At 43.8% G+C, this 16,752-nt stretch overlaps 1 protein-coding gene across 1 annotated transcript in view; it reads right to left on the minus strand.

Moving 5' to 3' along the window:
* REPS2 (RALBP1 associated Eps domain containing 2) overlaps positions 1-14,389 on the minus strand; it is a 96,350-nt gene extending 81,961 nt beyond the window's left edge. The window contains exon 1 of the mRNA XM_066622206.1: positions 14,017-14,389. Coding sequence (XP_066478303.1) covers positions 14,017-14,232 — 216 coding nt within the window. The 5' untranslated portion in view covers positions 14,233-14,389. The remainder of the gene's footprint in view (positions 1-14,016) is intronic.
* Positions 14,390-16,752: the final 2,363 nt, after the last annotated feature.

Below are 16,752 nucleotides of genomic sequence, written 5' to 3' on the forward strand. Positions count from 1 at the left end.
TTTGTGTTCCCATTACTGGCTTGGTGTTGGAAAGATCTTCTCTTTGAAAGCTCTGGGTAAAAACCACTGAAGCAGCCCAGGGAGACTGCACTGACAAATTTCTTTTCCAGGGTTTGAAAGTACTGTAGTGACATCCTTAAAAAGACTACAGAATATCATGCTATCAATAAAACAATTTGGATTGTAAAACAAATTATAATCCTTCACATATCCACACATTTCAATAATTTAAAAATAATGAAGGACAGCAGTTGTTAGCATTCCTAAAATAGAATGCAGAAAAGGAAATAAGTATGATTTCAAAGATTGATGCTTCCTGATTCACTGAGATGTCAAAATTATGGCTATGGAAAATGTGAGCCACCGTTCATTCTATTTTTGATTTTCTGAAGCACATTCATTCTTAACTAAGGGTTGAGACTAATTCTTCTCTGGGTTCCTTCCAAGCACTCATGTGGATGGCAAAAAAATGAACTATAGCAAATCAATTTAAAAAACAAAGTTGCTTTGCTCCAGTGATTTAAAAACAGCCTTGCTGATCTTTGTGATGTAAGATAAGAGTCATTAAGAAGACAATCCATCAATCAGTTGTCCTCCAAGAGCTTACAAAGGAGCTTCACTTAGCCCCTCCCTTCATCAATGCAAAGCTATCACTTTTCTTTGTTCAGGGGGAAGGGAGGGTTCGCCTGGAGAGAGAAGGATTGATGGATTGTCAGCCAGCTGCCCTCTCTCTCTTTCTCATTAAAGGAGGCTATTGTTAAAGGACTGTTCAGTTTTTTAAACTGATTTTAAAGGGATGCAATTTCCCCTTCGCCAGGGATCAGCACATTCCTTCTCATTTGCAGGGGCCATTTGTGTTGAGTCAAATCCATGTATAAAAAATTGTGTATAACTAGGCTGGACCTGCATTCTTTTCTCTCTCTCTCTTTTGCAGACTCAATATTTCATATTAGATTCAATACTCAACAGCACAATCACACGCATATTTACTCAGAATTAAGCCCTACTGTGTTCAGTGAGACTGAGGGCCCAATCCTCAAAGGCCCTAGTGCTGGCACTGGGTGCTGCAAACATGCTTCTACGGCACCCGGGGAGGAGGGGCTGTTGGTGCTGGGCCTCAGCGCTATGTAGATAGCCAGACAGTGCTCCTCCAGCATCAGCTGGCTGTAAGACTTCTTGGGACATGGCGGTGGGGCAGGCAGGGAGTGGGAGGAAATGGCAGAGGGAGGTCAGAATTAGGTCCAGGAGGGAGCAGAGACAGCTGCAACCTCTGCCACTGAAACCTAACCTCCCTCCCAGCCTGGGCACCCAACAGGCATACATTTTAAGTTGTATAGTTAGATGTGTGGTACCATTCACTTTAATACATCTATTATTTTGCCCAGTAACAACCTTAATAAACAACAGTTCCAAATCCACTCATTTGACCTGCTTTTAAGAATCTGTGTTGATTTAGGTAAACTCATTCATCCCAGATAGTGCATATGAACAGCAACCTCAGGTGACACAGACATTGAACACACATTATCCCATTGCTGGAGTATGGAGAGATGCTGTGAGCATACGTAATATAGCCAATAATGAAAAAACTGCACTAGAATTTGAGAGACTGCAGTCTGTACTGGACCCACCAAGACTGTTTTTAGTCTTTCTTCTGACTAGCATTCATGCCCAAAGGCACTTTAGTTAACATTCCAATTCATGCAGTTGAAAAACAGATTTGAATATTGCAACCATTTCCAATGAAGTTTTCCGCACTGAAGATGCAGACCCTCAATGCACCCGCACACCTACTTCCATCTGTTTGTGAATAGCTAGATGCAAAATAATTGATTGGACAAGCCCATCACTCAAGAAATGTAAGAAGGCTACTTCAGTGTACACTAAAAACTGAGTTAAGAAAACATTTTAATATAATAAAATATGGTAGTAAAAATCAAAATTAAACTGTGGGGGGAAAGCCCTATTTGTCAGACTGGTAAAAAAAAAAAAAGCTTTAAGAATCTTGGTTCCAGATTATGGGCACAGTCCTAACCAGGTCTACTCAGAAGTAAGTCCTATTTTGTTCAAGGCGCTTACTCTCAGGAAAGTGTGGTTAGGATTGCAGCCTAAATCACCTATGTGTTCTTCCATCACTTATTTTTCAGTATAAATGGCATTTTAAAGAATTGGTCACATGTGTACTTGACCCATAGGAGGTGCAAAACGCCATCATCAAGACTGTAAAGATGACTCACAGGTCTCTTATTTTTTATTGCAAAAGACTAACACTGCAACTGATCGATATGGCATTAACTCTGGTGAGAGTGGGCCCCTACGTGTGTAGCACCGCATAGAAAACCTGAACCAATTAGGCATACACAAGAGTTTGCACCAGACTACAGTTATTTAGTTTATTTTTAATTTCAGAACACCAGTCTTTCCTCAGTTCTGGGGTTGAACTTCTCCTCAGTTGGGTTGCAGACTCTACAATGTGAGTGTCCCTGGTGTGTTCTGCAACTAAAAGGAGAACAGAGAGGCAAGGAAAATCCTCCACTGTGGTAACCTTTTTCTTAGTGTAGCAGAGCTCCTAGGAACTGAGTGTAGGCTATAATAAAACCAAAGAAGAATTATTGGGAGAATAACCCAAAATACTTGAAGATTCCAGTCTCATAAGCATATAAATTTTTACATAAACTTTCACAGCATTTGCACTGGCAATTTTTAGACTAACCATAACAAAAGAGGTGGTGGTTAAGTGGACAGAGGTATTTAACAAGCAAATCCTTTTCTTCTGCTAATGGCATCAAAAGTACCAACTTTTGCTCAGTGGTGAGAAAATACAACAGGAGAAAAAGGAAAATTCTCCCTAAGGTTTCAATTTGTCTGGAATTGCCCTTCCTGAGTAAATTGGGTGCAAATAACCTTTTCCACCCAACCTACAAGTCACTATAAAAGAGCATTCTTTTTATTAAACACACAGACACACACAATGCTTTTCTGAAATTGTTTAAAACATACTTACTCCTCTACAAGAGCAGATTTCTAGTGAACAGTTTGCCTCAGTCAAGCTGCGACTACCCACATGCACAAATCTCAAAATTCATACACTGTAGCTGACAGAACCTCATTTCTCCCTGTCGTTTAAAACTGCTTTAATGCTGACATAGGTGCTGGAGCCCAAAAACAAACACACACAACAAAATCGCTGACATTCTTCTTGAAGTGCCCTACTTTGAAATAATGTGAACAGATTTCAAAAATTATTTAGACAGTGTTCTAATGGCAACAGGAATGTGCACTAACCATAGTGACAAATCACCATAAAGATAAATTAACCCATTAGGAACAGAGAAGAAAAGCAAGATAACCTATCTGAATTTCCTGTTGTCTGAGAGACAAGGATAATCCTAACACAGATATAGATTGTCAACAAACTGCCTTGCGCTGTCAGACCACTGGTTGTTCTCCAGCCCAGTAGGATTTGCTCTGTGGAGCAGTGGCTCTCCATGGTAAGGGTCTTTTCTAGCCAGTGCTGGTGCTAGGTTGTGGTGACCAAGAGGGTCCACTCACTGTCAGGGCTGCTTGAGCCACAAGGTTGACTGACACGCCTGTTTCAAGAGGCCAGCTGGGCAGGAGGGACAAATGACAAGGAGTGCCCCACCCACACATCTGCCCACCACTCGCCTGAGTATGAGTAAGAGGACTGAGGCGGCAGCAGCCCACCTCTTCTACCAGGACAACAAGAAGCAGCAGCACTACAGTCCTGTTTTGTAGGCTTGTTTTCACAAGATTGCTTGGCTCTTCCTCCTCCTCACATTCCATCCCAGCAAGAATGCTAGGCAAGCAAAAAGGAGAAGGAACTGGAGCCCCTCCATGTTCTTTTTACAATCAGTCTGGTGCCACCACCTCCCTCTTACTCTGCCTGGTCCTGTTGAAACAAACAGGATGGGCATTCCCTGCATGCTCGTCCCATTGTTTCCAAGAGGGTTGGCAGGAGTAAGAGGCAACAACAGACTCAGGGTAAGGAGGGGGTGGAGGGGGTTCAGTACCACCACATCTCTTCCCTCTCCTTGCCCACCCAGCTGCTTTTCAAAGCAAACTGGCAGGCAAAGAAAAAGAGGCAGAGGCAGCAAAAATAATGTGGTGGTGGGGAGTATGCGCTAGTGCATGTGTGAGGTTTTAAAAGTTTTTGCAGTTCTCTGTTACTGTATACTGGGACTTCAGATGTAGGTCAGATTGACCTTCCAATGGTTGTAGGTCCTCAGTCAGCCCTTTACTGTTTTTAGTGAGATCAGTTAATCTCACTACGACACACCACGAACTGAACCCACCACGAACTGAACCCTGAGCCTTTCTGTGTGCAAAGCTTGTGCTACACTTCTAAGCTATAGTCCTCTTCCTTGTGCAGCAACACTGTCCAACATAATCTGACTTTCCACTCTGTCACATGGTCAATATTCTATATTTTTTAGTTCTACACTTGATGCTGTGCGCACTCCCACTCCCCTTCCTAACTGATTTAACTGAGCCATGAGGTACTCCAAATTAAAAATGGAAACTTGTTTACTCCTTACACTGAAACAGAGTTTTCACAGTTCCAAATTCAAATGGAACCTCCAAATTCTATTGGAACACCAGATTTCAAACCTTGTGACTGTGGCCACTGACTAAGTGCTCCTCACCTTAGCAAAACAAAAGAATGATTACCAATTCCAATTTTTCTTTCCAACTCTATGACTGGAATCCAACTGAAGAGTCATGTTTATGAGCCAAGAGCACTCCAAACTAGACACCTCATCTTCAATTGTGGATGAAAGGCATGGGAAGAACCCAGCAGGGAACCTCTGTAAGCAAGTGGATCCTTGGATTAGTTCACCCCATAGGATTTGGTGGGGAAAAAAATCTATAAAAATTCTGAGCTCCAGAGCCTCATATTTTTGGTTCTATTGCTTCTCACTCCATTCCATAACCTACTTTGCTGCCCATGGATTGTTAACCCACTACTGCTGTGTTAAGTCACCTCCATTCCAAGTGCCATCCCAAAGACTACCATGCCAGCCAACACCGCGCTCCTCCTTTTCCTTTCCAACCTCTTTCCCAGTGCAACTAAAGCTATTGAGCCAGCAAGGGCTGGTCCACTACTTTGGTGGGGCAGTTTTCCATCTGAGAGATTCTGCTTTGACTCAGGGAGATTTGCTTGGCTTGGCTCTTTTGCAGCTGTGGCTCCTCCAATGCAACACACCCAGACCTCAGACCTTTCCGACAAACCCCCTTAACCGATCCTTCAAGCACTCTGAAAACAAGGAGAATTCCAATGCCAGTTAATCTCCTTTTGGAGACTTGAGATGTCAGTTAAGGGTGTCTGGTGGGAGAAACTAGCTCCCCCACCCAGTGCTTTCACAGCCCACCTCTTGTCTGATGTCCCCAATTTGGCTACAGCCACTCTCCAGCAAGAGTCTGAACCATAGGATTCTTTTTTCTCCCCTCTAATCTCTCCCACTTTCCCCTCTTTCTCTTATCTTCTGGACCACAACACATTCTTTGCCTTACCCCAGATTCCTCTAGGAAACCTATTTAATCTTCCTATGCCCCCATATTCAGTGAATGGTAGGTATTGCTTTCCACTGTGTAGATTAAGGTGCAAGTGAGTAAATTCAGTGCCATCCCAGTTCTGATTCTCCTTGGTTTAAATCACCAAAATAAATCCTTTTGTGTACCTTTCACCCTTGTTCCCATTTTCCATTCACCACCAGAACATACACACAGGATTCCTGCACGCAACAGTTTTTCCCTTGTGTGCACATGTTACATGCATTTAAAAAGCACTGCTGGTAACAAACCATATATCACAATACAATATCAAGAATTTTGCTTCCAGTGATGGAAAAAGCATAAATGTCTCACATTTATAGTGAACTGTTATTCACTATATAACTTGTTGCATCCCTACAGAATTAAAAATAATTTTACAGAGGTATAGTAAAAAACACATTCACAGCAATTTAAAAAGCTGGAAAACTAGTTTAACCAGCATCTCTCTACAACCGATGGAGATATGCTGGCTAAGTGGGCTGCTTAATGAAAAGTTAGCTAAGTGACCCTCCCATCTCCTTCCCATATTTACTTAGAGCCACCCTGGGTCCCGTTAGGGAGAAGGGCGGGATAAAAATAAAGTTTTATTATTATTATTATTATTAGCTGCAGACCTGGCCCTTGTGCCGCACAGGACTGGAACAAGCTACACCCTCCCCCGCAACACACCATACCCCCCAGAGGTTACTTACCCTCTCATATGAGGGTAAGTAGCTCATATGACATTCCTGAGCTCTCTGAAAGTCTTCGGAGCCCTCCAGATCTCCATTAAACAGTAGTTCAGGTTTTCTGAAAAATACCAGAAGTACTGTTTAAGAGTGTTCTGGGGACCTCAGAAGGCCTTCAGAGTGCTTGGGGATGCAGCATGGGGCTTTGCCTGAAATGTAATGACTCAGGAGGGCAGACAGAAACAGCACTGCTGCCCCAGCAAGGCCCACAGGCATAGTGCCTGAGGTTTTGGCCCCCCTGACCACCACTGTATTTATTTACCTTACAGAACTCCCTCTACAGTTTGCTACTGCTAGAGCATCCTGAGCATATACCTAGAGCATCCTGGTGGAAGACAGAGCAGCAATGCACAGGGTAAGTAAGTGCCTGTAGAGTAGGTAATTAGGCTTGGAGCAGGTGACAGCTTCATTATATGGCACATTTGGGGAACTCTTGTTCCCTGTGTGCAACTGACAACACAACATTGATTGTGACATCATAACTGTTTGTAATGGGATGGAGCCTATCACTATCAAACATCCCATTATAGAATAATTGTTTTCAGAATTTTGTAGGCACTAGTGACCAACAATCACAGACATAACAATTCATATACTTTTGGTTACCCATTCGATCAAGACTCTTCAGTAGTAGTAAGCAAGATAAAATACATCCACTCCTTATCACAGGGGGGCCCAAACCCCGGCCGTGGGGCCACGCGGCCCTCGAGGCCTCTCAATGCAGCCCTCAGGGACCCCCCAGTCTCCAATGAGCCTCTGGCCCTCCAGAGATTTGTTGGAGCCCACACTGGCCTGACGCAACTGCTCTCAGCGTGAGGACGACTGTTTGACCTCTCGCGTGAGCTGTGGGATAAGGGCTCCCTCCACTGCTTGTTGTTTCACGTCTGTGATGCAGTAGCGGCAGCAAAGGAAAGGCCAGTCTTGCTTTGTGCAAGGCCTTTTATAAGCCTTGAGCTATTGCAAGATCTTCATTCATTCATATAAGTTCATCTTTAATATATTCATTTATATAAACTTATGTAAATTTATTCAAATTTTAAATGTAAATTAATTCTTTCCCCCACCCCAGCCCCGACACAGTGTCAGAGAGACGATGTGGCCCTCCTGCCAAAAACTTTGGACACCCCTGCCTTATCAGGAAAGATTGCATAAAACATTGCATAAATATATGCTTTTAAAACATAGCATAAATAAAATCTCCTTTGATAAAGTCTGTGTGTCTTCCCAAGATGGTGCTGGATCACACTATGACAACGGATGTTCTGCTTGCTCGCAGTCCTTTAAAAGACAAGTCACAAACAGGCCACAACAAAAAGAAAAAACAGCCACGGTCACCACCTGTTGAGCGGCAATTAATGCATTCAATATCAGCCTTGCAAGAAGCTTCAGTGAATGTAAGCCTGATGGTATCAAGCTGATGCAGGTGATAGGCTTGTTCTATATACAGCTTTAGAAAAAAAATTCATACCTCAGCATTCCTGGAGAGGTTAGCTATCAGATCAAATCAGACTAGCAGTCTATCCAACACACTATCCTGCCTTGTGGTGAAGCTAAAGCTTCTAATGAAATTTTGAGAAACATGCCCTGATGGATAATGAAATATCACTGAGAGACAAAACTAACCCGCATCAGCTAATGTTTACTCTTTGCTCTAACTTAGGGATTTCCAAACCCCGGCCCGGGGGCCAGATGTGGCCTGCGGCAAGCCTCTATCTGGCCTGCAGCCAGCCTCTGATCCCCTGAGAGCCTCTGGCCCAGTTGACCAAACACAACCAGAGTTGTGCTTGTGGGATGGGGAAATGGGAGTCCTGCTTTATTTCTTTATTTATACTTATATTTAAGAAATGCTTTATTTCTGGGTGCTTGGAGAAGTCCTGGACATTTGAGCCCATTCATTTATTCATTCATCTAAGTTCCATCTCTAAAGTATTTATTTACATTTTATATTTAATTTTTTTTCCTGCCCTCGACACTGCGCCAGATATTTGATGTGGCCCTTCAGCTGAAAAGTTTAGAGACCCCAGCTCTAACCAAGCAGATCTGACTTTTTTCCCCCCAAGAGGAAAGTGGCCTGTAATTATGCACCTTCAGCTTATCATTCCAAGTTAACCAACTCATCATTGAGGGAGATGAATCAAGTCTCAAAGTTATAATTGTGGTGTTAAAATATCTGTGAAGATTATGACTTTTAGGCTGCAATCCTAACCACACTTTCCTGAGAGTAAGCCCCACTGAACAAAATAGGACTTACTTCTGAGTAGACTTGGTTAGGATTGCGCCCTTAGTTTTTGTTGCTTCTTTTATATTGGCTTGGGTTAATAAACGGTTAAGAACAGGACCAATTTCAGTGTCATCTGAAGCATTTTGGAGCCCGTCACCTGTTGTTGGCCTGCATGTGTAAAAGATAGAAATGTAGTTTTGAAACATGCCTGAATTCTTAAATTAGTTTTTAGCCATGCAGGATTTATAATTGCAATTCAAGCCTTTCCAAATTTTTTGTCACCAGTGAACAGCATTCTGTCTGTAGCACATTTTTATTCTTCCATAAACCATTATTTCCAAGGATTTGTACAATATTTTTGAGGGTTTTTTTTTTTACACATTTAATATTTCTTCCTTTTAGGGAACTTCCTCTTTGGACACTACTAATAAAATTCAGCCTTTTTTCCAGGATCATGAGCCTCTGCAGCACCATTCTTTTCATCCACACTAATCTCCCACCCTTCCTTTATCCTCTCCAGGGAAAATGATAGGGTCACCAGAAAGGAAGTGTCAGTTTCACTGTAATTATTTAACATTGGTGCAAGATGTAATTTTTTTAAATTCAAATTGACATCCCTAGAATTGACCAAACTTTCTCCAAACCATCTCAGTTTCACTGGAAACCAGAAAAGGGAGATTGTAAAGGAAATGTACTGAAGTGGTGGGAACATAATGCAAGAAGGTGGACAACACAATGTCAAAACCGTTACAAGCCATGTCATTATAAAATTAGACGAGCACTCAGTATAGGCAAATGGGGAGTACTTTTTCCTACATTAGGTAGAGCAGTTACCTGGGGCATTTAAAGCAGGAAAAGTACAACTTGTTAAGTTCACATTAACTGAAATGGGTAATCATTAAAAGAGCTTGAAAAATGCATGTATGATTTTGTAGTTACTTGTTTATATCTTGGGACTACTACCAGAAAGGCTTCTAAAACATCATATAATGCAAAGTTTTTTTTTAAAAAAACTTTGCCAGGCTCATTATACAAGTTCATATTCTAGACAAGGCAATTATGTATTTCCTTGGTCATCATCCTAACAGTCATGAATTTTAAGGACATTAGAACTGCCATGATGGCAGGCCACTATAGGATCACCAAGTACAGTGGAAAAGACTGTCCACTGAAGGTCAAAGGCGAAGGTCGCCAGTTCGAGGCCACCGGCACTGTGCGACCTTGAAGCAGCTGACAAGCTGAGCCGAGCTATTCCATCTGCTCTGAGCGTGGGAGGATGGAGGCCAGAATGTGCGACCAGATCAAGAAAGAAATATCTGAATGTTGTGGTTTCTTGAAAGATAGAAACCTTCTTTCAAATTGTAAAAATCCCTACGGGGATTTAAATTTGCCTGCCTATGTAAACTACCTTGAATAAAGTCTAAGGAGAAATCTGAGGACCAAGAAAGGCGGTATAGAAATACCTGTATTATTATTATTATTAAAAGACATAGAACTAGAATCCTTTTCCTGATTTCTCAAAGAAATACCTCCGAATTATGGGCATGCTATTTAAACAAAGATTTCTTGCATGGTCGAAACAAGCAGCTGAAAAACTTGGTTCATATTGTAGGTGCCAATGAGGAAACATTTTAAAAGTAAAAATCTTCAACTGGCAGATTTATTTCAACATAAACAAGCTGTCTATTAACACCAGCTGGCAGCCTTACTCAAATTGGGATTTCCTCCTGCCAGTGGCAATGATCCATGCAATACTATCACTTCACACTGCCAGCATGTTCTATTGACAAAAAACTGTTAACTTTTTTTCCATAAAGCAAAGCATGAAAAAAATGTATAGATGCCCATTAACTTATACAAGACTACTGGATTACCCGTGCTCCCCCCCCCCACAGTATCAGGTTATACTACCCACTCATTTTGAGACTGACTGCTGCAAGCATGACAGAGAAAACAGAGCATGAATTATGAAGCTGTAATAATCTGTGGAGAAATGTGAAATTGGAAGAACTTCTATATTCTCATGAAATAGACTGTATTAAAAACACACACACAAAAAAACTTGATCCGTTACTGAGAAAGCACAAGGAGGATTTCCAAAAAGCTATGTTCTACTGCAAAATCATACTCTTCAAAAGCATCCAGTCAACAGGGAGTAGCTTTTCAGTTCAATTCCATAAGGACTCCCAATACCATCAGTGCTTTGAGGCTATGGCTTGTCTGAACCATCACAGGCCTCAGGGCATGACTACCCAAGTTCAAATTCTAAGATGCAGTCATCTTTCATGCTCATCTAACTGTTGTAGTCTGCATATCTTGAATCAAACCTGCATTACTGATTATTATTAACATTTACGTATTGCTTTTCAATAAAAAAAGTTCACACAGCAGTTTATAGACTGGGAGCCTTAGCCTATGCATGCCTACTCAGAAGTAAGTCCCATAGAGTCAATGGGGCTTACTCACAGGAAAGTGTGGATAGGATTGGGCTGTCAATAAAGTAATTCAATGGCTCCATGTCCCAAAAGGGATAAGGATGTATTATGGCAGAAGGACAGCAAGTTCAAAGTTCTCTCAAGCACCAAATCCTTTTTTATAGATAGCTTTGCCTGCTGTAAATCATCCCACGAATAGATTTATTTCCAACTTAGGACAAGCAAACATATATTACTGCAACCATCTTCACATAATTAGCTTATGAAGATTTTATAACTAGCTAGCGCATGATGGGTCTGAAGCTGGGTTCACAAAGGATCAAACACACCACTTCTGTAGAGGCAGCACCTTAGAAACAATATAAACCCAGCTACCCATACATTTAGAAGTACACTTTTCTTTATGTTATTAACTATAGGAAGGGGGTCCAATAAAAGGAAAAAATGGTTTCTAGGAATGAAGTCCACCCTTTGCAATTCTCTGAATAGACAGGTGTCATCATAGATAACACAGTACAAGAAGCATCTCAGAAAGCAAAACAAAGAATAACCAGCACCCATACTGGTGCAGAAGCAAGCAATTGACACCAGGCAGTTTCTAGGGAAACAGACAATTACTGTCTTTAAGCATTGACTACATTTACCTGCCTCCCAGCTTTCATTCAAATAGTTCTGCTTGATGTGCAACAAGTGCTTCGAAGATCATTCCTTGAATTCTTACATATGAACTACAATTTTTCTGCTTTGCTCTGCATTTCAGGCTATTCTTAGTAACTATGTGCTAATCCAGTACAATTTCGCAAGTATTAAGCCTTTCCCAAGGAAAAAAAATGCACAGATAGCTGCCGACGTGTAATCAGTCTTGCAATACATCTGCACATACAAGAGCGGCATATATTTTACAGAGTGTATTCAGGACAGTTCAGGTAGATACGCAATTCGATTCAGAAGTATCATTCATGGATCTAAGAATATACCAGTCTCCCCCCTCACTCTGCCCAATGTCTTTGCTGCAATCATGCTGCAGAAATGTGTTTGCAGCCAGAAAGTAACATGCACAAAAGTTAATGACTGGATTCTCAACCTCCTATCCACAGCAGCTGGCTTGTACATCCACTGTTCCTATTTGCATCTGCAGCTAATATATGGATTATACATAAATCCAAACCAATGGAAGTTACCTGTATAACCGATGCCAGGACAGCATCCTCTGCTGAATTCATTCTTTCCCATGTACATCTCTTGCTTATGGGGAATTGAGAAGACTGGGAATGGAGCAATTAAAATGCTGTCCGGGCACACTCCTTTTTCATCTTTTTAACAGCTCTGATTATTTTGAGGTTTGGCAGAAGAGGCAAGGAGGTCTCAATGGGAATAAAAGCAACAGGTGCCAAACTTATTACTATATTCAAAGCTCCCTGGATCAGGGCAAACAACTCCAACCCTCAAACCAAATGTAAAAACTGAACCCTTCTACTCTAGCTTGTAACTAGAATGGTATGCATGAATAATATTTCCCTTCTATCCCAGAGGTTTTCAATCTTGAATTCATCTCCAAATAACCATTTGATACCACAAGTGCAAATATCTATCTTCCACTATGAAGAGATTCACATCCTGAAGGTGAAATGGCGACCATAAGCATACTATTGTTAGCGCAGAACTTAAAATGAATTTTTAAAAGAGTGATGTTCCGCTCATGGCTGAATTCTGAGAGTGAGGTATATGCTTGCCAAAAAGACTCAAACTCCTGAAGAAATAAAACAGCTCCAGCATTTTTGCAGCTGGTAGCAGAGGAGGTATACAACAAAACAATCAACGATGTTCAGGATGTTGGTGCAGCTGCAACTATTACTCTAGTTTTCATTTGTTTTTGCTTTCCTCTGTGGGCTTCAGAGAAAATAAAAGGAAGTGGGATGATGAGACAGCATAAAGCTAAGGCTCTCTGCCATGACAGTCTCCCCGGGGGAGAAAAAGTAGCAGTTCTGGTACACTAGACTCACACTACCTAATAGAGAGCATTCAAGAATCAAAAATGGTGTACAGAACAGCGCAGAATTTCGTTTAACAGAATTTGGAAATACTTTACAAGCTGTAGTGATGCAGCACTAATGGGAACTACGCTTGTGTAGTCTTCAATGGGACATTTCAAAGGGAGTACCTCCAACAAAGGCCAAATTAACGACCTGGACCTATACTAACACCAAGCAAATGAAGTCAAAGGCTCAGAATTGTTTTGTGTTGTTTTTTTTTTTGACATGTTAAAAGGTAAAAACAAAACAAATACATATAAATTCGATACACATATATACACTTTTGCAAGCTTTCAGCACCCATAAACACATTTGGACAACTGCGTACACTACTGAAGAGGCCTGTAATCTGGCTGAGATCAAGGTTTAGATACCACCAGTCCTTGGATTCACAGGAGGTAGAAAACAAGCCACTAATGAAAGGATAAGGCAGAGCATATGGATTTTAAGAACAAAACGAACTTCCTGCCCTTGTTGCAACAACGCTTATTCTCAAGGAAGAGCGGGAGGAAGAGAAATAGTTAAGAAAAGTGCCTGGCCCAGCTCATCACCCTTGTAAGTGAAGTAATGTCCACTGGCCAACTCAGGCTGCAATCCTCTCCACACTTTCCTGGGAGTAAGCCCCATTGACTACAATGGGACTTACTTCAGCGTAGGCATGCATAGGATTGGGCTCAAGGCTGCAGTCCTATCCACAGCTTCCTGGGAGTGAGCCCCATTGACTACAATGGGACTTACTCCCAAGCAGACATGCACAGGATTGGGCTGCCAGCCCTTCTTCCCCCTTCCGCACCTGATCTGCAAAGAGTTCAAGCCTTGCGAGAGGCCACCCTCCCCCTTCCGCTGACTTTGCAAGCCTCACCCCAAACTTGCTATGAAAAGACTCAGTGGGGAGGTGCTGAAGCAGAAAAGAACTCTGCACATGCCCCCAAAGCCTCTTTTCAGCGGGGAGGGGGTGACTGACATGAGCCACCCGAGTGGAATCCCTGGCCGGGCGTGCTGCTGCCGCTGCGCTGCCCACTTGCCTGGTGAAGCGTCTCGGCGGGGAGCTGCGAGGCCCTGAACAGCTCCGCCACTTTGCTGCCCCCAGCGGCGGGGGCCGCCTCGGGCGCCGCCTGGCCGCCGCAGCACAGCGCGAAGAGCTCGGCGTAGCACTGCTGCTCGCTGCCGGCCAGGAAGAAGAGGGGCGCCGCGGCTGAGGCTGCGGCTGCCGGCGCTGCGGCGACTCCCGGCGGCTCCATGGAGGGGGAGCGCCCCGCAGCCGGAGGAGGACGAGGCTGCTGCTGCAGTGGCGAAGAAGGTGCAGCGCTGGGTCCGGCGGCGGTGCGGAGCGGGGCTGGCTCTGGCTCTGCCCCTCCGGCGCGCGGAGGGAGGAGGTGAAGCAGGAGCCTCCTCGCGCCTTCTGCGGCAGCACAGCCGAGCGCGGGCTGGCGACAGCCGCGCTCCAAGGGGAGGGCGCGCGGGAGGCTTCCCCGGGGCACGTGCCCGCACGGCGCTCCCGCTCCGCAGCCTCCAGCACGCACTCGCTCGGCCGGCCGGAGGAGGAGGCGGCGGCGGCGGCTGCAGCGCAGGGGGTGGAGACTCACCTGGGCTTCCTCACCCTGCGGGGAAGCTCCTCTCTGAGGCTGCTCCCACTAAAGTGAGTGGCTAAACGTGGCCTCTGAACATGTGCAGACTGCCTCGCCCTGTTCACGCTGCAGCCCTTCTCCTCCTCCTAAGGGCTCACCCAGAGGAATTCTCCTTGCCTTCCCCACCTCTGCAAACCCCTACAAAAATGAGTGATGGCTGACTAAACAGGGCCTCCTCTGAACATGTGCAGAATGCCTTGCCCTGCTTTTTCACTCCTGCAGGCTGTTCCATCATGACACGTTAGGTCTGGCCAGGAGCTGCTTCTTCATTCAGCTGTTTGGCACTCCAAGTTGGGACACCAGCTAAGCCCCCCCCCAAGGAATTCTCCTTGCCTTCCCCACCTCTGCAAACCCTCACAAAAATGAGTGATGGATGGCTAAACGGCCTCCTCTGAACATGTGCAGAGTGCCTTGCCCCTCATTTTCACTCTGCAGCCCTTCTCCTCCATCATCACACAGTGTTACAATTGACCAGGAGCAGCCTCTGGCACTCCAAGTTGGGACACTAGCTGCAGGTCCTCCCAGAGGAGTTCTCCTTGCCTGCCCCACCTCTCTAAACCATTGTGTGAACTGCTGCTATTGTTGAAAAGTGGTATATAGATATTCTTAGTAGCAGCAACTCTGGAATTCTAGTGGCTGCAGGCTTTCCAAAACTTGGGTGGAGGGAAGTGGGTCCAGGTGACCATTTTACTACAGAGCTGCATCTGCACCACGCATGGCATGAAGCCCTTTCAATACCAGGGCAGGACAAGGCAGACACTCGTGCTATGCCAGTGTAGTCTAGATAGCTGTACAGACTTGGAACAGTTTAAGAAAACTGACTGGGTGGCCAGAGCTGCTTTGTCAGATAGGGCAAGGTGAGCTTCCTGCTATGCAAATAAGGTTTCAGGTTCACATCTTACCTGCCCTCAAGCCCTCAGGCTGAGATGGGATGGTAAAAGAATGCTTCTTCAGAGAGCTTCAACAGCTTCTTCAGCAGAGGAATGCTTCAACAGAAAGCATGGCTTCCAGAGAGGCTTTAAATCTCTTACCTGCCAAATAAAACCCTCCTCCCATTCGCACTTTCAAAAGCAAAAAACCACACTGGATGTGTGCTCCAATGCACAGAGGCAAGGAACAAGCTCCTAGCCTCTTTTCCTCTACAATGTGAACAAAAGGCTTACACTAGACTGTAAAAAGCTTACAGAAGAGGGGAGGGGTAGCTCACACATCACTATATTTAAACGACTTACGGCAGAGCAACCTTACATAAATGAATGTATTAGAGTTGGAACTTATATGAATGAATGAAAGTCTTGCAATAGCTCAAGGCCTATAAAAGGCCTTGCACAAAGCAAGGCTGGCCTTTTATTCACTGCTGCTGCTGTGAAACAGCAAGCAATGGAGGGAGCCCTTGTCCCACAGCTCACATGAGAGGTTGAACAGTCACTCTAATGCTGAAAGCAGTTGCGTTGGGCCAGCACAGGTTCCAGCAAATCTCCAGAGGTTCATTAGTGACTGAGGGCTGTCTGTGGGCTGGATTGGTAGTCCTTGAGGGCCACAAGTGGCCCCTGAACCAGGGTTTGGGCACCCCAGCTTTATAAGACCGGTTTTTAAACATTTCAAATTTGATGTCATTCATCATCCCTATTAATTTAACCTTAGGTTAAAGAGTTGTTTTGTCAAGGCCACCCATTAAAGATGTTTTTGCTATAGGTTACTCTAGTAGTATATATATATATAAACTGCATCATATATTGTCACCTATTTTGTAATGTTTAAAAGCACAGTTTGCTGCCCTAAGCTTCCCCCCCCCCACACTTTCAAATCCCTTCATGAACCATCTTTGCTTCCATAGTAGAAGTGATTGGAATGTTTTGATTTGTGACAAAAGAATTGGAATGGCTCAGGGCCTAAGCTGTTAATATTAACCTTGGGACAGATGCAGGGAAATCTCCTGGTCAGAACCTCTGGCAGTGTTACTACAGGCGCTCTAAATCTGGGCTGATAAAACTAAAATCGCAGAGAGGAACTATACAATTTGACATCCACCCACGAACCACACAAGTTCATACACAGGCTTAAATCCAAATTGTTCCAATTGATGTTAGCATAAGTGGCTTTGTGGTGATGTGGGAGATTGTGTGTCTCACT

This window comes from Tiliqua scincoides, chromosome 3 (genome assembly GCF_035046505.1).
Source record: "Tiliqua scincoides isolate rTilSci1 chromosome 3, rTilSci1.hap2, whole genome shotgun sequence".
In the NCBI taxonomy this organism is placed as follows: domain Eukaryota; kingdom Metazoa; phylum Chordata; class Lepidosauria; order Squamata; family Scincidae; genus Tiliqua; species Tiliqua scincoides.